This window comes from Alternaria hordeiaustralica (assembly GCF_023758085.1).
Source record: "Alternaria hordeiaustralica strain BMP 2776 chromosome Unknown scaffold_17, whole genome shotgun sequence".
Classification (NCBI taxonomy): Eukaryota; Fungi; Ascomycota; class Dothideomycetes; order Pleosporales; family Pleosporaceae; genus Alternaria; species Alternaria hordeiaustralica.
The window spans coordinates 672,855-693,479 of record NW_026056789.1 but is presented as its reverse complement, the minus strand read 5'-3'; the positions used below and the strand labels follow the sequence as shown (position 1 = coordinate 693,479).

The following is a 20,625-nucleotide window of genomic DNA, read 5'->3' as shown; positions in this document are numbered from 1 at the left end:
GATGATGTTACAAACAACGAAAAGTCAAAAGATACCAGAAACAATGATAGCCAAAATACCATTCCAGCTACCAAGAAAACAAAACTCCCAAATGATGCAAATCTTCCGCTCATCCGTTTTTTCTGTAATGCGCTCGAGAACCAAGAAAGGTTTGTTTCGTCCTCGGGGTATCGTAAAATGCCTTAAAACCGCCCTTCTGTAATGGGCAGGCAGAGCAGACAGGCATGGCAATATGACAAACAAGCAAAACGCCGCGCAATGCACAATTTCTCTCCCTGTTGGGCCCCAAATGGCGAAGAATTACAATGAAAAGAAAAAAGGACAGAAGAAGAAAAATGTGAAGTTGAGTTGTTCTTGAAAGAAGTTGTTGTTGATGAAGTTGTTGGTTTCAAGTGTCGAGTCCCCTCCTCATCCACGCCAAACTCGTAAGTGCTGATGCTGAAATAGTAGGGCGCGTCTAACGTCTCCTCTTGGTATCTCCATGGGCTTGATCCTGGGGATCGCGACCCCTCTTGCGTGCTTCATCGCCCTGACTGCTTCCTCCGCCGCCACCACGGCTCCTCCGATCCGAGCGTCCTTCTTCCCTGGCTCCTGAAGAGCGTCCGTCGTCACGGGAGCCACGCTCGCGTCTGCTGCTTTCGCGAGGCTCACGTCCTGATCTTGGTTCGCCGTCTCGTTCGCCGCGCTCGCGACGGCTACTTTCTCGGTTGCTGCCGTGTTTCTCGCGGCCGCGGTCGGAGCCACGCTCGCCCTCTGCGCGCTCAGAAGGGGCAGTGCGGCTGCTTCGCTCTTCGGGATGGCGTCCAGATCGATCGGGTGAGCGCTCGCGGCCTGATCGGTGTCGATGACTGCGAGATTCTGAACGACCTTCTTCTTGTAGAGCACCCTCCATCCTGCTCGGTACATCTTCATTTCGACTGCTCCTCGGGTGCTGGTTGGGCGTTGAATCAAGCGAGGGCGGTGGCATTGGGCTCGTCATGTCTGATCCGTCCATTGGGCCGTTGGCGCGAGTAGCACCGCGACCACGCACCGGAGGGTTGGAATGAGGTGCATTGCGTTCGCTTGATCGATCGGCAGGTGCGTTTCCAGTCAATACGTTGTTGATGGCTCGTAGTGGGTTACCGGCATTCCTAGGTCCTCCGGGACCTGTGGGAGGGCGCGGACCGACTGGTGATGACGGGATAGGACCTTGAGGAGCGCGACCTCCGTTACGCGGACCGCTTGGAGCATTCGGCATGTTGGTCTGAAGAGGTGGCCCGCTTGGTGCTCTGCCCTCGATGTGTGCCAGCCTACTAGGATGGATACCTGCTGGTAGTGATGCTGCGGGGCCGGTGGGTGCACTCGGTGTTGAAGGCTGCGATGTTCGATCGCTGCGTGGGCCAGATGGCGGGGGCGCCGGCTCTGCAGGCTGGTTCAGCCGGCCATAATTGGGGTCTTGTGCCCGTGGTCCAGGTGTAGGCTGGAACATCTCCCGCGAAGCCCGGGATGTTGCAACGGCTTCGTTGCGACCACCACGCGGACCGGTTGGAGCACTGGCTCCCGGATCCTCACGGTGGTTTCGCCCACTAGAGGGTGGCATCTGAGGACGCTCATCCCGAGGATCCCGTGGCGCATCATTCCGACCATGATATCCAGGAGGCGGGCGATCGTCGACTCGACGATCATCACCACGTCTATCATCGCTATGACGCGGCGAGTTCAAACGAGAATCTCGCTCGCCACGGTTGTCGCGGTCAGGCCTCGGTGGACCATGCCTGCCATGCTCTGCTTGATTGATCAAGGCAGCACGCGCTGGGTTGACTGTAGGTTCTTCTTTGGCTGCGGCTGGCACCGGTGGGAGTCGCGAAGATCTATCGTTTTGTTCCGCAGCATACGGGGCGTTGACTGGAGGACCATCTCGGCGGTATTCGTTGGCCAATGATGAAGTAGACGGCATCCTGCGAGGCTCCGTTGCTGCAGGTGCAGGATAACCTCGGGGATCAGAACGCTCACGTGAATCCCGCGCATCGTAAGGGTCTCTTGGATCCCATGTGGGCGGTCGTACCGCAGGCGCTCGCCCATCTCGCGGAGGTGCTCGCATAGCCCGCTCATCGTAATCGTAATCGCGTTCTCTGCCAGACCATTCGCGATGATCGGCCGCTGGAGGCATCCTCTCGGGTGTTCTGCCACCAGGTAGCGGTCGCCCACCGCGCCGACCTGGTGACGCCTCACGCTGACGTGCAGCATCTGCCGTACGATCTAGTCGGCCATATTCGGCTGGGGGTCCCCGACTGTCATATCGACCATGCGCGGCCTCTGGCGTACGGTCGACCATGGGGCGTTCCGATGGTCGTGTCCTCGGTTGCGAGTCTGGTCGTGTTGGCAGTGCGTGCGTTCTACCGACTGGGGTGTTGTGACCAGGCGTGTTTCTGTTATCTGGTCGCAGCGGAACAGACGATGGATGCATCGGAGGGCCCTTGATTGGAGGCCTGCCAGAACCTGTCTCCGGTTGTGATGGCGTGGAAGGCCTACTGTCGGAGGCTTTTGGCGTTGGCCTGAATGGTTCTCTGTCTCTCGAAGGCGCAGGTGTTGTGCTATCATGCTTCGACCTGTCGTTTGATTCGCGTAGTGGAGTACCGTTTCTGGAAGACGTCGATCAGTTTCACCGTTGGTAATGTGGGCGCAATTTGTCAACTTACGTTTCGGGCTTTGGCTTAAAGGCAGGCGCAGATGCGTCGAGCTTCGTGTCCTGTGGCTGTGGAGTCTTACCCTTCTCCGCAGTCGACTTCTCACTCCCATTTGTCGGAAGTCCAGGGGGCGCCGGTACCTGAGGCGTATTAGCTCGCTGTCGTGGACGTGTCGATGGAGATGAACTCACGTTGCGGAAGACATGGTCCTCCTGCCAAAGCTTCTCTCCTTTGAGGATGGGACCAAGAACAGATTCCAAAGCTCTCTTAAGATCCTGCCTCTCCTCTGCCTCCTTCAAGTGAGCAACCGTCTCCTTCAGCTCTGTGCCCAAACTCTTCACTCTAGGGAAATTGGTACCCAGTGCGTGAAGGACGTTGATAGCATTACGCATCTGCATATAGTCACCGCTCTCCAGGCATGTCTTGAGCGCAGCTGCGAGTGCCTTATGCCACTTAAACAAGACCATGCAAAACTGATCGTACGTGAAGAAGCTTGTCGGGTTCCGTTCACCATCGTAGCCCCTGCCGAAGCCAGGAAGGTTCTTCTCTGAACCTTGGGCGCGCTTGACAAAAGCATCATCTTTGTTCTCTTGCCAGACTTGCAGCTCACGCAGGATGCCACCGAGGAAACGGCCGAAAGATGAGGACTCTGCTTCGGTGTACATGCTGATGATGGACGTAAGTCTGTTGGCGTTGAAGAGCATATCCAGTAACCTGCTCATGCGGAATCCCGGCACGCCTGAGCTGTGCATGAAAATGAGCATAGAGAACGCATACTGTGCGTCTTCTTGAGATATGCGACTGCGAGGAATGAAGCAATCCTGGAGCAGAGCGTTGTGCAGGAGATCACACTGCGGACCCATCATTGGAATACCCTCGAACCATCGGCGCAACTCAACGCGGAGACTATCCTGCGTCGCAGCGTGGTTCTTGGTGACAGTTTGTTGTTCTTCCTTAAGCCTGGCAATGTTCTCCTTGATACCCTTCGTTGCTTCGGAATCAGCTTTGGGCACGTTAGGTCGGTAGCCGCGGCGCTCGGGAACAGGAGCGGGCAACTGTCGCTCCAAGTTTTCGATCGACTCCTTGTATAGCTGCTTGATGCTCTCAGCATCAGCGACAACGTCTGGCAGAGACAACTGCCAGAAGGTGACGTAATAGGACAGGCAAGGGTAGTCGCCGAAGGCGTCGGGTAGCTGTTGTTTGAGCTGGCTCGCAAGACCTTCAATCTCCGCGTTTGGTACATCGGCCAAAGATAGCTTATCCGAAGTAGCACCAGTAGACTCTGCGGGCGCGGCGGAGTCTTTCATTTCCACGTCTTCGGCTGGTTTCGATGCCTCTTGCTCTCCGTTTACGGCTGGCGCCTCTTCCACACCACTCATGGCAATGTCGCCATTCGTCTGCGCATCGAGGACTAACTTCGAGCGTTGCTCAACCCGGAAGGCATTAGCCTTGGCTGCTATGCTCGTACGAGCGATGGTAAAAGCGACATCTGGCGCGATGTGGTAGTCCGCTATCATCTCTACTAGAGAAGGGAAAACAGCGTCAAAGTCGTCCACAGGGAGGTATGTTCGGAGGAGCTCCATATACTGGAGCATGTCGGAGCGCAACTTGTCGACGGTGAAGAGTACAGGCTTGTCGGGTACGTCGAGCTGGTCGTTGCGGTGAATGTACGCCTCAACGTGCTGCGCAAGTGCGATGAGGATTTGCGGTCCTAGACCCGTCTCTTTTAGACACCTGACCAGACGCCTTGCGGACGGAGCAGCCTGGGTACGGTTGTCGGCTAGGCGATACTGCAAGGTGAAAGTGCGGAGCGCAGGGCCTGCACAAAGCGCCAGAGCCATCGACTCCGAGACGGATCCGCTAAGGCTGATGCCACCCATGGACTTGACCATCTGCTCGAGAACGTCCAACATGTACAGCTCGCCTTGGGCGTTCAGAAGTTGGTGTGTCGTGAGCTGCAGGATCGGAACAGGATCCATCAAGTTGTATCTTGCGTAAGCTTTGCCGACGAAGGTAGCAATGTTCTTCAGCCACGGTGCAGACAGCATACCATCTTCCTGATTTGACTCTTTATCAGGGCTCAAAAGGTATGTAACCAGCGTCCAGGTCAGGACGTCGTATCCAAGTAAGGTAAGATACCTGCTGCACTCTACCAAAGCAGTGATCATGTTGGGGTAGTTGACCAACTGCTTGACTGTGGTCCTGAAGACGATTCCGGGGCTGGCATACGAGATCTTGGCAATCTTACGACCGTACTCTTTAGTGTTGGTGGCGGAAACGCGACTCAGGGTCTTCCTGGTTTCGACTTCGACTTGCTTGAAAGCTGTCTTGATCACTGGCTTGAGCATTCCGTTGAACCACTGCTGATAGATGGTATACCGAGTGGCTGTATCGAAATGTCTGAACAGATCCCAAGCCTCATTGATGACTCCAGGATTCCTACCGGTGAAGGTGATTGCGGGTGCAATGAAGGTTGCTGAAAAGTCTACCCATCGCTTTCGATTCACTTCGGAGGGGTTGTCCGCTAGGTTCTTCTTTCCGATGCGTATGATCTTGGTCAGGAGGACACTGTCCTTACCACACTCTGGTCCCACCAAACCTAGGAGGCTGGTGCAGAGCTTGATCACATCGTCTACCTCTTGGCACACGGGAACGCTGTCGACCCAGTCTTCCCAATAGAATTTGTAATCGATTCCTCCATCTTGGTCTTTCTTGTCGGGCTTGGCCCATCGTAGAGTTCGTCGAGGAACGTAATCGCTTGGCCTCATAATACCCCGGTTGCCAGCACCCTTGGTAGCGATGACGGTTTCTTCGGCTACGGCTGGCCTGGATTCCTCGTAAACCTTACTCAGAGAGTGGTGCGCTAGACGGAAGATGAGGTCCAGCAGCTCGGGGTAAACGTCGAGCATCCAAGGATGCCGTCCTAGGATGAACAGAGCTTCCGGTAGTGCGCCGATGCACAGTAAACTCTTCAAGAGGGTAAATTTCTGGTCCTTGGGCTCGGGTAGGGCCTTCTTCTTATCGGTGGGCTCGTCAGACTTGGTAGGCGTGGTTCGTGCAGTATCCGACTTGGACCTGCTCTCAGCATCTCTAAGACGAGAAACAGCTGGCGGGCCGGGGGTCTCGTCGGGCAGTGCGCCGGCCATTGTCAGCGCGTTGGCGACTGCACCTCGTTCACTGTCTTCCTTCTCTTTCTTGGCCTTGAGGAGCTTATCCTTGTGGGCAGCCATATCTTCCTCCAGAGGATACAAATGTGGGTAGAGATCCAGCATGGAAATGAAGCCAATCTTGATCAGAAGCGCAATCAGATACATGAGGTTCTCGGGGAGTTCGTCGGAGGCATCGCGGACATCGGATGCGTAGAACTGAAGCTTGAAGCCAAGCAGTTGAGCGGCGATGCTGTTTCCGGAGGGAGGGAGTGTCTTGGTCTGCTCCATCCACTCGTCGGCCCATTTCCGAGCTGCCTGCTGATTCGACAGCGTCGCGCCCTCTGCGGGTAATGTTTGGTCCGGCTGCCGGTTGTTCGCAGTGATACGACGGCTTCCAAGCTCAAAGTAGGCCTGGATGCCTGCCCTGTCACCCAACTCGCCAACACGCTGCCAGAATTTGCGATCGCGCGACTCTCGTAGCCGTGATTGTTCATCCTTCTCTTCGTCGGTGTAGTACCACTGTTTCGCATCGGGTCGTGCCCATTGAGGAAGTGTGGGTACTTCGGCCTCGTCCCAGGTAATGTTGTCGAAACCACGTAGCTCGGGCCACCATGCGCTCGTTCGCAACAGCTTGACGAAGAACCTGCCGTGCTTGACAAGAAGGTTTGCAAACACATCCAGTGTCACGTCGAGGACTCTTCCAATGTCTAGATCGAATGCGCCGATGAAGGCATTCACCCGTTGCCAGGTCTCGGCGACGACTTCTTGTGTAGGCGGTTCGTTGTTCACGGTGGTGAAGTACTCGGTCATGAGCTTGGAGTAGCCCTCGGTCTCTTCGCGGAGGAGGTTGTAGTTGGACTGTCGGTACAGGGCGTGGGTTGCTTTGCGAACGGCCATCTTGGAGAAGCTGTCACGGACGAGGCCTAGGGACTTTAAGAGGTCGTTCTCCAGCTCGGCTCGCATGCGCGCGGGCTCGATGTCGGTTGCGACAAGCATTTGCCGTACGGGCGCGTCTTTGCTTTCATCCTGCGTAAGCGTGCTGAGCGTGCTCAGCGTGTCGAGAAACGTCGAGACTGGGTCGAGCTGGTCGTCAGCTGGGGCGGAGGTGATGTCGCGTACTATGGATCCCAGTTCACCAGCGTCTAGCAGCTGGTGCATAGACGCCTCGATAATTTCAGTGAATATGACCGAGAGGGTGAGTCTGTCGCCTGCACCCTGTGCAGCCACAGCAGCCGTCACCACAGCGTCGCGTGCCTGGCCATTCCAGTGAGCGACGCGGTCTGGTGTCAGGAACTCATTGCTGGCTGGCACCTCGCGCGGTGTAGAAGGCGTCGAGGGCTGTGACGGAGTGGGCGCCGGCGCAGGAGTGGATGGTGCGGCCTGAGGTTGCCGACTCAATGGGAATGTGTTTGCGGGTGGAGACATGGCAGTCGGCGATGGGTGTGAGACATTTGGACTTTGCGGAACACTCGAGTTGCCACCGCGTCCATTGTTTCTGCTCCCACGCCTGCCACCACCGCCGCCGCGCGGGCTGTTGGCTTGCTGCTGCTGGCCGTGCGAGAGTCCGAGGTTTTGGGGGCGATGCGGCGACGGTCGTCCGCTGCGGTCGTCGTCCTGGGAGTAGGTGCGGTCGCCCCGCTTGCGCTTGGGTGGAGGAGGCATGATGGCACCCTCTTACGATCGAGAGACCGGCGCGAAAAGAGAGTCGATGCAATGTGTGGAGAGCATGCGGCGCTGGCTCGCGATTGGGCCGGGGTGTCGGTGATGGATAGGCGCGCGCCGCAGTCGACAATTAGTGTAAGGACTGGATGAGGCGGCAAGTTGATGCAGAGTTGGCAGCGCCAAATCGGGGAGTCGCGTTGGGGCGGGCGCGGGTTGATGATGGAGCGTGTCTCGATTTCGTGAGGCTCAAACCCTGGGAGCTCTACTAGCGCAATGGCTGACGTGAACCCAAGGCTGCAACCGTGCATTCCCCATCCGTCCTCCACCAGACAATAGCAAGACACGTTTTCACCCTCACTTCAGACTACAATAGGCAACAATTGGTCGCACAATCCTGTTTATGAGTCTATGATATTACGGCGTATTAATTCTAAGCACCATAGAAATATACGAGACTTAAGCATCACGGCAATATGCATAATGACGATGTACTTGCGCAGACGAATAATGAATAAATTTCGCTGCGCTGTCAACGCGTCGTCCAACTACATAGGTCTCAAATAACAAAACGAGCGACCAGACCTTCCCAGACATTGCTTGATCGAGATATCTAAGCCGCAGCAGCAACGGCCTGAGCTGTAGCCTTGCGCTCATTCTCAAGCACAGCCTCGAGAATTCCGGTCGCACCCTGGCCAGACTTCATCTCGTTAATAACGTCAGTCAGACCGAGCTGTTCGTCCGTCCAGAGAGGAGCGACCTCCTCCTTGCCAGCCTCACCGACGCCGATGAAACCGCCCTCGGCAGCCCATTCACTTGTGCGCTTGATGCCCAGCTGGTTCCAGACAGCGTCGACGGCCTCAACCAGGTGGTCGCGGTACTCACGGATGTGGCCTGGGGTAGGCGTAATGCGCAGGCGCTCTTGGCCGACAGGAACGGTAGGGTAGTTGATGGCCTGGACGTAGATGCCCCAGTCTTCCATAAGCATGTCGGACGCCTTCCTGGCTACCTCGGCGTTTCCAACAAGGACCGGAATGATGTGGCTAGGGTTCGGGATAACGGGAATGTTCTTTTCGTTCAATGCATCCTTGACTGCACGAGTGTGCAGTTGCTGCAGGCGTCGATCGCCCTGGTAGTTGGCCTGGTATTCGATGGCGGTCTTGGCACCTGCCATGGTCGCGGGCGGGAGCGAAGTAGTGAAGATGAAGCCAGGAGCGAGCGAGCGAATGGTGTCGACGAGTTTGGTAGAGCCAGCAATGTAGCCACCAACGCAGCCGTATGCTTTTCCGAGAGTGCCAGTGATGATGTCTACGCGGTCCTGAACGGTGCCTTGGGGTCTGCCTGCCTTGTGGGCTTCGAAGTCGAGATGCTCAGCAACACCAGCGCCGTGTGGTCCGTACATGCCTACGGCATGGACTTCGTCCAAAAAGGTGATGGCTCCGTACTTTTCAGCGAGATCACAGATGCCTTCAATGGGACCAATCGAGCCGCACATGCTGTACACACTCTCGAATGCGATAATCTTGGGGTATTCGGAAGGAATTGATTGCAGCTTCGCCTCCAGATCTGCGAGATCGTTGTGCTTGAAGACCATCTTCTTCGCGCCCGAATGGCGGATGCCTTGGATCATAGATGCGTGGTTCAGGCTGTCCGAGAGGATGACGCAATTGGGCAGCTTGCTTCCGAGAGTCGCAAGCGTCGCATCGTTGGCTACATAGCAGGATGAAAAGACAAGCGCAGCCTCCTTGGAGTGAAGCTTCGCGACCGTGTCTTCCAATGCTACAGCGTGCTGGTTGTGTCCGGAGATGTTCCTGGTACCTCCGGCGCCGGCTCCGTAGTTGTCCAGGGTCTCGTGCATCGACTTGAGGACGTGCGGGTTGCGGCCCATGCCGAGGTAGTCGTTGGAGCACCAAACCGTCACCTTGTCCTCTGGCGACTCCTTGTGGGCGCGCGGGAACTCCTTGGCCAGGCGGTTGATGTTGTTGAAGTAGCGGTACGACTTGTCCTTGTGCTTCTTGTCCAGCTCATTGTGGTAGAAGCCTTCGTAATCGAACGTAGCGGCTTGCGGGGCGGATGCGGATGCGACATTCGAGGGCTTAGTGTTCGCAGGCTTCAGGGCTGCGTGCGGGAATGGTGGTCCTGGACGATGTTAGCCTACAGTTCGACATTTTCTGCTACCTCCAAGACGCGGTCTCTCGGCTTCGTGGGATATTCGTACCCTGCTTGCCCCTTAGGCTCTCAAGATCCACAGCCTGGGCTTCCTTGGACGCCGTTGTGTGTAGCCTGGCGCGGTTCACGCGGGTGTGGTAAGCACGCACACCGCCGAAAGCGCCGGCAAGAGCGTTGTTGCCATTGCGGGAGCTCTGGACGGCAAGCGCCTTGCCCATGATGGGGCAGCGGCGAGCGATGACCTGGAGGTTGGACATGCTTCCAGCGCCGGGGGAAACCTCCTGGCGGGCAGCCGCCGTGGTCGTGGTAGAGAGGGAGCGGAGCGTGGCGGGTGACGTCTTGTGTAAGAACGGGCACATGGACTTCGACTGGCGCAAAAGAGCCTCCATGTTGGTCAAATGCGCGGCGTGGGTGGTTTTCGGGTGTGTTGTAGATGTTTGGGTGGATTGGGTGTAAGGCGAGGTGAGGAAGAGTGCGAGAGAGAAAGATGGTTGGAAAATGTGTCAAAGATGCGACTACATGAATTACATGCGGTAATAGCGCGGAATCTAGCATGCCGGGCGTCGGCATCAAATGCACTCGTCATGATTGGCCCACCTATATTAGCTTGCAGAGCTGCCGACGCCATCCTCATCAGCGGTACGGTACTCCGGAGAGTAATTACTCGGATAGTTCCATAGTTCGCACTGCGTCTGGGAGGGGTCCTGGGTCTGGCTCACGCTGTATCTCGACAGCACCCGCAATGCCGCCTCTCAGCCCCTCCACGATACCTCTAATACGATTCCACGCTTTGCATCAAGTTGCCACCTTTGTTCATCTCATTGCAGAAACCTGGTCGTGTTCCAACTCAATCGTACAACATCTCAACTTCAACTACTCAGATGTAGTCTGTGGTCTTAGCGTACCCCGCCTTTTGCCCGGCGACCTGGCCTCTACCCTAACTCGGAGCCGCCACCGTCCCATTTCGTGAGGTTGATCTCTACGATTCCAAGAGGATCTGCAATCCATAGGCCTGGATAGTACGTCTCTCCAAAACTTTCGTCTGCATACCTCGGCCTGCACTCAGTCATGGTCGTGCTTAGCGTACAGTGCGGAACTGGAAAGTCTTGCCGAAATACGCCGCACGTGGTTCGATAATCCCACTCTTCGGCATCTTTGCTTGAGCCAACATTTCATACTCTGTAAGCAGCCTATCAGACCTGAGGCCTAGACCTTCTTCCTGCAAAACGGCCCTTTCTGGAGAACAGATCTTGACAGAAGATGCCGCTGGTTCAGTCATCGTCGGAGATCTCGATGATCTCGGCCTGAGATGGTTGGTCAGGATGCTGCAGAGCCTTTTCGCTGAACGTCGTCCCCATAATCGTATACACATAGTCGTAAAATGTGCTTGTCTCAGCGGCCCCGCTATCCATACAATTTCTGAGCTCTTCAAGATCTTTCTTAGATGCATCGGGTTCTCGGGAGTAGTTGCTACAGAACCACCAAGACAGGAACAGTTTCGTGAACGTAAGAATTTTTGGCATATCTCGAGGAAGGACGCCCTGCAGTTTGGTTTCTCTTCTGTATAACATGCCGATGCACGCCCGGATCTCTTTGATAAGATTGATCTTTCCAACAAGTCGAATTCGATTACGGATGACTTCGCGGTCGTTGAACTTCATTTCTTGGATGACTTTAGAGACCACGCGCTTGCGGTCAAGATGCTCGATCAGATCTTCCCATTTCCAGCGGCGAACTGTAGCGATCGAGGCGTTCTCAGGCTCATCTCCATGGTTGATAGGTTTACGGGTGGACAAGCCGTCTGGCTCAAGAAGCCCTGGGTGCGCATACATGATTGGCTCTACGCTGTCAGCGATGACTGAGTCTCGTGTCGATGATCGCGTCAAGTCTTCGAGCTGGTGTTCTACTGGATCAGCTTCAGCACCGATATTGATTCCCGATGGCAATGCATATCCATCTTCGATGTCTGACGAATCTGGGGGTGAACCCAAATCGATAATCTCATTCGACGCCTCTGCTTGAAGAGCTGATGTGCTTCGTGGTAGATTCGGTTGGTCGCGCATCGCGGTGTCTTGATCGTCGGGTATCTGCTCTTCATCGCTGTCGTCAACAGGTTCCAGCTTGTAGATGTCGCGTAACCAGGCTGCAAATTCCATGGAGTCGACCGTGACCTCGAGGTTGCTACATTGTCGCCGTACTTGCTCCTGCAGTATGTCACCGTTAGTGAAGACGTCATATCTACCGTCAGGGTGTTATTGCTTACCGCATTGCTTCCTGGAAATTTAACGATCTGGTCGCACAGTCCATCCAGTCTTGACTTGTAATAGGCATGCTCTGTCTCGTACTTTTCCACCAGGGCTTCTCGCTCTCCTCTCGCCTCCGCTTCAGTCCACATAGCAACTGGGTCGTAGTCCACCTCCTCGCCGCGAGCAACACCCTTGTTCGGTCTCCAGGCATTTGTGAAGAACGTAATTCGCTCGTTGATAATGTCGACAATCTTGTCCTCACTCAACTTGGTCCGCTTGCTCGGTTCTTCAACTGCGTTCTCATCCTCATTATCGACTGATCGAGAATCCTCCTCAGCAGCATCCCCCAGCCCGGAATTATCATCCTCTTGTAGGTCGTCCTCGTCAGGCAAGTCTATGATCTGGTCGCCTCCTGCCACGTTCTGCCATCTGAGTAGGTGAGCATAGTCGTCCATGTTTGATAGCGCTGGATGTGAGAGCCAGGTGGCTGCCGTGTTTGATGTTTGGTGATGGCGAGAGATGCGAGATGTTTGCTACAGCAGTCGCGGATTGGACGCCGCGTAGAAGGTGGGGCACCCGTCTAGGCAAGTGCGCGCGGTCACTTGATCACGCGACGAGGGGCAAGCATCACCAAGGCCATCACATTTGACGGTGAAGATTGTTAGCAATGATTGCTGTCACGTCGAAAAGCTGCCAAATATGTGCTTTGAAATGCGCGACCAGGGTCCTTTGGTGCGCCTCGGGCTTCGGCGGGGCAGGATGAGGCAATCGCTCTAGCGCCGACAGCATTTGTAAGTCTCTCTCTTACCTGAGCGATCTACTCTTCTAACGACACCGAAACAACTCAGCCACCGTAAATTCAATGTCGCTCACCGAATATCCGCCAGAGCTGTCTCAACAGGAGGAGCAGTATCTGCTATCCAATCTCAAGGACTGGTCGATTGCTCATGGCTTAGCGGTCCGCCCGGCTCCGTCATTCGTCCAGCCATCACAGGATCCGTCTGGTGTACTCGCAAGCACAGCACCAGTCACCTTGTTTCCAAGCTTATTCCCGCGATCCTGCTTCGAGGAAGGGCTTTCAATACAACAGGCTTACAACGAGTTGTACTCAGCCATTGCCAGGGACGAAACATGGTTGAAGAGCATTGTGGAGGAGCTTGTCCATGTTGACTACTTTGTTGCAAAGTTATGGCAAACCCATCTAGAGGTGAAGAAAGAAGGCTACGTGCAGGACCTCTCATTGGGACTCTTCCGCTCAGACTACATGGTACACCAAGACCCTTCGCAGTCAAATCCCACGTCCGGCTTAAAACAGGTCGAGTTCAATACCATTGCTTCGTCTTTTGGCGGACTATCGGCTCAAGTTTCTGCGTTACACAAGTACCTGCTCACCATCGACGCTTACCCAGATTCAACATCATCTATTATCAAGCAAGAAGCTTTGCGACAGAGCCAGTCAGCTTCTTCCTTGGCAAAGGGCCTCGCTACAGCACACAAGGCGTACGGGACTTCGCGCACCAAGCGTCCCCTATGTGTGTTGTTCGTGGTGCAGAACCCAGAGAGAAATGTGTTTGATCAGAGACATCTCGAATACGCCCTGCTTGAAGATAATGGAGTGCGCTCCTTCCGACTACCTTTCGGAGAGACACTGTCTCACACTCAGCTCGACACAGACCGTACACTGGTCTACACACCACCAAACTCTCCGTCGACGTCGTACGAGGTGACGACAATTTACTTTCGAGCAGGGTACTCACCAGATGATTACTCAAAGGACGAAGACTGGAACGCCCGCACTCATCTCGAAAAGAGCCGTGCTATCAAGTGCCCAAGCGTCTTAACCCAGCTTGCGGGATGCAAGAAGGTTCAACAAGTGCTTGCTACACCGCATTCACCGCACCTCAAGCGCTTCCTACCCGAAGAAAAGGTCGCCGCGCGCGTACTGGAGACGTTTGCGCCGATCTACCCGCTCGACAACAGCGAGGCTGGCGAGGAAGCGAAGAAGCTTGCGACAGACGCCTCTTCGGCTACAAAGTATGTGCTGAAACCTCAGCGAGAAGGAGGAGGAAACAACATTTACCGGAAAGCCATCCCACCATTTCTGCAGAAGCTGCCCGAGACTCATTGGCCGGCATACATCCTAATGGAGATGATCGAGCCACCTCCACTGACAAACGCCATTCTCCGGAACGGTGAGTTGCAGAGGGGTGGCGTGATTTGCGAGCTTGGGGTGTACGGTGTGTGCCTCTGGAGAGACGGAAATGGTGATGGAAACAAGGGCGAGATCCTCGAGAACTGGGAGGCTGGATATCTACTCCGCACCAAAGGTGATCAGAGCGAGGAGGGCGGTGTGGCAGCGGGATTCGGAGCAGTTGACAGCTGTTGTCTGGTGGACGGATGAACACACCGTTGAGCACGTACTGTATGCGCAGCTCGCTACAGCTGGCAAGTTGGTAGGAGCCTTCGGTTAAAACGGTATTCTGAAGCCGTTTGCATCTTCGATCGATCTGAACCAGGAATAAACGATGTGATGCAATGTGTTGTACACTGATAGCGTCGACTTCCCACAGCGCATCCAGCATCGATGCGTTCCCACTACCCCGAATCTGCATGCTACCGTGTCCATCACTCCTTTCTTGTCAAAACCTAGTTGTGTGTATTGGAAGATGGACATCGCAGCTGGATCTTGTAACTCGCGGAGGTGCCTGCGCCTCAACCTGGAAGCTTTTTGCATGTATTGCCAATCTTACGGGACCCACTATAGTTTTGGAACCACGTGCAGACCTCCAGGCTACCATGCCAAAACTCCGAGTAGGATCTGTGCGACGACCTATGTGAAACAGATGACGATGCGATGCCTCGACAATGAGGCGCGAGCAGACAAACGTCAAATCTGTGAGTCTGAAGAATTGCAGCTGTGAGAACTGTCTGAGGGTGTCGTGAAACTAGTGACAGGAGGTAAGCCGATAGCTCGAATCGCTAGTGCTAACGTCAGGAAGCACGGAAGTGATTCCCACGCGAAGATTCGCTCAGAACTGGATCGTCGGCAACGCGCACGGCTGCTTGCAGATCTGATGAGCATCGGTTACAGGAGATGCCGTGCCAGTCACATCATCGCTCCCTTTCGGGCAACGCGATGATGAACTTTTTGCTTCGATCCAGACTACATATCCCTCCGCCTCGGGGAGCTGAAGAAAAATGAAAGATCTTACAGATAACGTAGTTGGAGGCTTGGACCTTGCGGGCGGACTACGGGCTGAGGCTCAGTGGGCTGCACGTTGTTATGTGAGGAGCGCCCTTGCGGAGGGTCTTTATGCACGCTGCGGCAGCTTATGCATGGGCACGTAGCGAGACCCCTGCCTACGGAGTTTGCAGCCCTACCTGCGAATGGCTGCACCTCAGCTCACGACGCGTTCGACGCGTTCTCCTTCATCAACATCTCACTGGATGACAGCCGCCATGTGCCTGCTTGGCGAACGTAATCACCAACTCATCTCGCATATGTGCGTGCAGCTCGCTGGGAACCCGCAGCGCGCGCCTCCATGGCATTATCGACGGACGGCACTCGGCAGCCTCAAACGCCTCATCGCATGTCTGGTACGGCTGTCTGGCACCGGGTAACGTCCGAACTCCGCTCTCAAGTGTCAATACTAGATGAGGAATATAGGCTACTGAACTATACTTGTTTTGCCCTAAAGCACCTGGAGGCGTTGCTCGCGAAAACGTTAGAATGGCTGGTGGCTGCCATTGCAATCTTAATTTCAACCTTTCCAAGGACCACACCACACCCGTTGCAGTATGGGTCATCCCTAAAGGAGCCGCCGTTTCTGACGCCGCCGAGCTCGATGGGCTCCTGGGCTCTGCTTTTTTCCTTCATTGCAGGAACAGGGCCGTGCTCGCTAAGCCTCTCGCTTTTTGCAACCTGCGGGAGGAGGCGTCGATCTCCTGTCTAGGCTATGCTGGCGCTCACCCATGTGGCTTCTCTCGTCTGATATATGCCCAGGTGCGCCTCCACCTTCCGTTTACCTGCTTTCTGCATCTCGTCTGCACCACTTGCATATCCTGCATTCGCGTATTGGCCGTTTGTGCCTACCACACTCCTTCTTCATTCGCTCTTTTTACTACTAGTAATCCGACCTCGCTCCTTGAAACAGTCTTTACCACGTCGATTTTTGCTCTTTCGACATCTTTGCTCGTGCGTCATTGTTGCAGACACCACCTCGCTGCATATCAGGAGTCGCGCTTTCCTCTTCGAGTATCCTCGGAGGACCGTTCAGACGCGAGTTCCAATCCTAATCGTAATTTCTCCATGGCATTTGGCTCTTTGTAGACACGTCTACACCGCATAATCGCCATGCGCTTTTCTGGCCACTACTTGGTTCTCTTTCTTGCTCTTGTTCTATGCCTAGAGTTTGCGGTAGCAGCTCCTCATGCTGCTGTCCGTAGACAGGATGACACTCCTTCCGCGGAGTCGACGCGTGAGGCTCAGGACAGTGCGTCTCGACAGCCTTCTGCCACACCCACTCCATCGGGAATAATCTCTTCGAGCATTGAGTCTGAACGCCCTTCATCGACTGAAGCTTCCTCGGTCAAGCCATCAGAGACACCGGCACCGAGCTCTATCAATGATGTTCCTACTACGACTCCATCTGATGATGCTACTCCAGTATCTTCTGGTAAGTTACATGGTGGCAAGAAACATGAGATGTAGCTAATACGGTAATCCAGAGAGTGCCTCCGCGGACCCAAAAAACCCACTGCCCATTCACCCCAAGCTGACCCCCGCTATGGGCGTCACTGGAGTGCTATTGCTACTTAGTGGATTAGGATATGCCATCATTGGTATCAAGAACAAGTGGTATGTACATCGACATTCATCGATCAATCCATACTGATATAGAGAAGGGTATACGTGTTCGGGTCTGCTGCCTACCTGACCGCTCTCGCCGTCACTGTTTTGATAGTATACTTGATGAACCCTCCCGTCTCGGATGCCATCCAGGGAGCCTTCTTCGTGGCGGCCTTCTTCACTGGAGTGATCTTCGGTGTCCTGTCCTTGGTCTTCGCAGACATCGCCGAAGGTTTTGGCTGCCTACTCGGTGGCTTCTGCCTAAGCATGTGGTTCCTCAGCGTCAAGGACGGTGGCCTGATCACTTCAGGAACTGGTCGTGCCATCTTTATTGGTTGCATGTCAGCTGGAGGCTACTCGCTTGCATTCAGTCACTACACACGTAACTACGGTCTCATCGCCTCAATCGCCTTCTCCGGAGCCACCGCTGCGATCCTTGGTATTGACTGTCTGGCTGGTTCCGGCTGGAAGGAGTTCTGGCTTTACCTCTGGAGTAAGTTGCCGTGCGTTATTTGCAGACTATTGCTAACCTCTGCAGACCTCAACGATGACATCTTCCCTCTTAACACCAACACTTACCCGGTTACCAAGAACATCAAAGCCGAGTTGGCTGGTGTTGTCATTATTACAGTAGTCAGTATCGTTTCCCAGCTGCGCGTTTGGAAGCTAGTCAAAGAGCACCGCGCAAAGACTGCCGCTCAACAACTCGAGAGACAGGCGGACCAAGACCGCGAAGAGGAGGAGCAAGGTCGCAAGGTTGAGGAGGTCTTCCAGAAAGAACGTGCTCAATGGGAAGCTGCATATGGCAACGGACAGAATGTGCCCGAGGACAGTGTCCGATCTTCCACGTCAGATCCCAAAGACCTTACTCATGTCCATGAGAAGGAGGTCTCTCCCAACGACAGCGCGGTAACAGTCAACATGTCAACTGGAATGATGCGATCTGCCAGCCGTACCGCCAAGCCCGACGCGACCGTCACCGTCGCTGTTTTGGATGATGATGCTATTCAGCAAATCGAACCCGAGGCCCATACCGCTGAGAACGAAAAGGCTCTTCCAGAGGCTCCCAAGGATGACTCGAGGCCTACTCTAGCCAAAAGAAACAGCCTACGCCCTACAGCTCCGCCGCCACCACCAGCAGTCATCCCACTTCCGTTCAAAGTCCCTACTGAAGATGAAGCGCACACTGACGACGACAATACCTCCGTCTCTGCTATCCCTGAGACTGATCATGATGCCGAGGTGCCCAGGCGCCTCTCGAAGCGCGTTTCCGATGTCTCCGCAATGAGGCAACGTATCTCGAGGGACATGGTAGCATCGCAGGAAGCTTTGAACGGAATGCGAGGTGACGAAGATGATCGCGCTTCGTCTATTGCCGCTACTCTGGACGACGACCTCGATGTCCTGTCGGTTCGCAATCTATCCCCAGTCGAATCACCAATCGGAACCGAACACGACAACCCATTCGAAAAGCCTGGACTCAAGAGACAGGACTCCGACACCGTGCCCAACCGGAAGAGCGTAGTGAACACCGCTGACGTAGTACAATCTCTCACGACTAGTACCGACCCAAAGACAGCAGACTCGCCCAAGGAACAGACATTCAAGCACAGAGCTGATACGGTCATGTCTAGCTCCAAGGCGAGCAGCGAGAAATACTCCAAGTCTACCAAGTCTGATGAAATCTCTCAAGGCTCTCAGATGGAGCAAGGCGGATCACAGGTTGGCAGTCTGACTGAGAACGTGATGCCGGAGAAGCTTTCAAAGATCGCCCTGTCCTACCGTACGAACGAATGGGCGAAGCATCTCGAGGCTGCTGAGAAGCCAGACTACGAAGACATGTTTCTGCCCTCGTCACCCGGTATTATGCTGGCCGACGGATCGGAAGAGAAGCCCACACCAGTCAGTGACGAGCTCCTCTACGAGAGCAAGCGCGAATCGAGAAGGATGTCCACCGGAAGCCGAACGCAAAGGAACAGCAGCCAAGGACTCCGACGCAACACCTCGACCTTCTCTCAGGAATCACTCATCAACCAGCGATCCCTAACCCACTCCCCCTCCATCGCCTCTCCCCAAATCCTCTCCCGCTCCAACTCCGCCATCAGACTCGACACCCTCTCGCCCCTCCCCAGCAATACCCTCCTAAGCAAGCGCGAAAGCCTGATCAAAAACCGCGCCTCAGCCCTGACCCTCACCCCCCAAATGTCATCACCCAACCTCTCCCAACGCGGCGGCGGCGACGACGAAGACATGACGCTATCCCAACGCCGCGCACTCCTCCAAGCCCAACAACTCTCCCCCTCCCTCTCGCACCAACCCTCGCTCCGCTCCCCGGGCCGCACACCCCCCTCGTCATCGCAAAAATGGCAAAACAAAGCCTGGGCCACCAAAGGCGCGCCCGCCGGCTTCGACAGCCACCAACCCAAGCGCTCCTCGAGCGCGCAGTCCGAGCAGAAGCGCGAACAACTCTACGCGGGGTGGCGCGACACGATGCGCGATATTGCGCCGCCGCAGCAGACGGCTGCGCACGTTGCGGAACAGCAGCGCGCGGCGCTGTTGATGGAGCGGCGGCAGAAGGAGATGGAGAGGCAGCAGCGCGAGGTCATGCAGCAGCAGCGGGCGAGTCAGATGGATAGTATGATGCGGAGTGGACAGATGATGGATGCGCATCGGGAGGCGATGAGGAAGATGCAGGCGAATGCTAACCGACACACTTAGCTGTGGATATGTTTCCTTCGAGATGAGTTATGAGCCGGCGGGCCCGTACAAAAGAATCTTTTTCTCTTTCTATGTTAGTAGGTAGTTATGTAGTTGTTGTACACGAGAGCCTTTTGAGCTCTGCGAGCGGGTTTGGGAAGGTTCGGTTCGGTCAGGTTCAGGTCACGATAAGCGTTGGATACGGACTGGCATATCGACGAGCAACGCGAAGGATATACCATTACATGAGGGCGGGAACATTTGTGTTGATATTTTACTTATATACGAATTCTGCGGTTATAGCAATACGAGAGCAATATGAACCGGCATAGCGACTCCATTCGTGAAATGTGAAATGAGCAGTGAGTGTGCTTTATAGATCGGCAGTAATAATAGGATGTGCAGTTATTATTATAAAAGTGTTATACCCAGGATATGAGAAGCGTAGTCGCCGTCTACACTACATACATGAGCGACGATCCTGGATAACGGGGAAAAGTGAGGCTGGACACAAGATTAACTACCACGACACTACGCCGCAAGCCACAACCCACCGCACTCACTGCGTGGACCACCTCTCTTTCTCCCCACCCGGCAAAGCTGCAAACAGCCAGCCTCGTACCGCATCGCCACCAGCACAGACATACCGGCTGACATCATATACAGACTAGTCATCGGAAGAAAACGCCAGAAAAGGGGTCAAGTCGAACACACGGACTTGACGCTGTTCAGATGGGAGCAAGTGCGCGGAATCCCGACGACGCGGTTCTGGGTAAAGAGCTGACAGGGCTTGCCGGGGATGTGGCTGATTTGTGGGTAATTGGTGGTAGGGGAGTTGCTACTCATGGGCGTGACGGTGTGAGATGGATGGAGGGTTAGTTGGAGGGTTAGCATTGAGAGGGTTGACGGGGGTGTGAGGGGGATGGGCAAACAGTCATGCAATTGATGCAATTGTCAGCAATGGGGGCAAAGACGATGTCGATGACGATGGCGATTGAGCGGGTTAGTCGAGGAACAGAGTGTGTTAGGAGGATCGTGTGGACATTGATTTGTGTTGTGAAACAGGGCTGGGCTGATGTACTCGAGGCGTGCGCCAACGTCATGGTCTGGTCAGGGTCAGGGTCATGTGAGCGACAGCGGAGGCGGACGGCGGATGTCAACGTTGACGGCAGGCGTGGGTGTGCCCGCCA

General features: G+C 55.0%; 6 protein-coding genes across 6 annotated transcripts; 2 read left to right on the top strand and 4 right to left on the bottom strand.

Moving 5' to 3' along the window:
- Nucleotides 1-457: 457 nt before the first annotated feature.
- On the bottom strand, nucleotides 458-1,936 carry J4E84_007741 (uncharacterized protein; the record flags this gene model as incomplete). Its single annotated transcript, XM_049390321.1, has 2 exons — nucleotides 458-1,850; nucleotides 1,932-1,936. 2 exons carry the CDS (start codon nucleotides 1,934-1,936, stop codon nucleotides 458-460), a joined length of 1,398 nt encoding a protein of 465 aa, XP_049242174.1.
- A 738-nt stretch (nucleotides 1,937-2,674) lies between these two features.
- Nucleotides 2,675-7,305, bottom strand: J4E84_007740 (uncharacterized protein; the record flags this gene model as incomplete). The annotated part of the gene is made up of 2 exons (XM_049390320.1): nucleotides 2,675-7,153; nucleotides 7,297-7,305. The coding sequence occupies 2 exons, from the start codon at nucleotides 7,303-7,305 to the stop codon at nucleotides 2,675-2,677; spliced, it is 4,488 nt and encodes a 1,495-aa protein (XP_049242173.1).
- Nucleotides 7,306-8,087: 782 nt separating this feature from the next.
- Nucleotides 8,088-10,032, bottom strand: ALV1 (5-aminolevulinate synthase, mitochondrial; the record flags this gene model as incomplete). Its single annotated transcript, XM_049390319.1, has 2 exons — nucleotides 8,088-9,613; nucleotides 9,693-10,032. 2 exons carry the CDS (start codon nucleotides 10,030-10,032, stop codon nucleotides 8,088-8,090), a joined length of 1,866 nt encoding a protein of 621 aa, XP_049242172.1.
- Nucleotides 10,033-10,914: 882 nt separating this feature from the next.
- On the bottom strand, nucleotides 10,915-11,911 carry J4E84_007738 (uncharacterized protein; the record flags this gene model as incomplete). The annotated part of the gene is made up of 2 exons (XM_049390318.1): nucleotides 10,915-11,824; nucleotides 11,907-11,911. The coding sequence occupies 2 exons, from the start codon at nucleotides 11,909-11,911 to the stop codon at nucleotides 10,915-10,917; spliced, it is 915 nt and encodes a 304-aa protein (XP_049242171.1).
- Nucleotides 11,912-12,751: 840 nt separating this feature from the next.
- On the top strand, nucleotides 12,752-14,290 carry J4E84_007737 (uncharacterized protein; the record flags this gene model as incomplete). The annotated part of the gene is made up of 1 exon (XM_049390317.1): nucleotides 12,752-14,290. One exon carries the CDS (start codon nucleotides 12,752-12,754, stop codon nucleotides 14,288-14,290), a length of 1,539 nt encoding a protein of 512 aa, XP_049242170.1.
- Nucleotides 14,291-16,676: 2,386 nt separating this feature from the next.
- J4E84_007736 (uncharacterized protein) lies at nucleotides 16,677-19,456 on the top strand (the record flags this gene model as incomplete). The annotated part of the gene is made up of 3 exons (XM_049390316.1): nucleotides 16,677-16,747; nucleotides 16,795-17,231; nucleotides 17,277-19,456. 3 exons carry the CDS (start codon nucleotides 16,677-16,679, stop codon nucleotides 19,454-19,456), a joined length of 2,688 nt encoding a protein of 895 aa, XP_049242169.1.
- Between the last annotated feature and the right edge of the window lie 1,169 nt (nucleotides 19,457-20,625).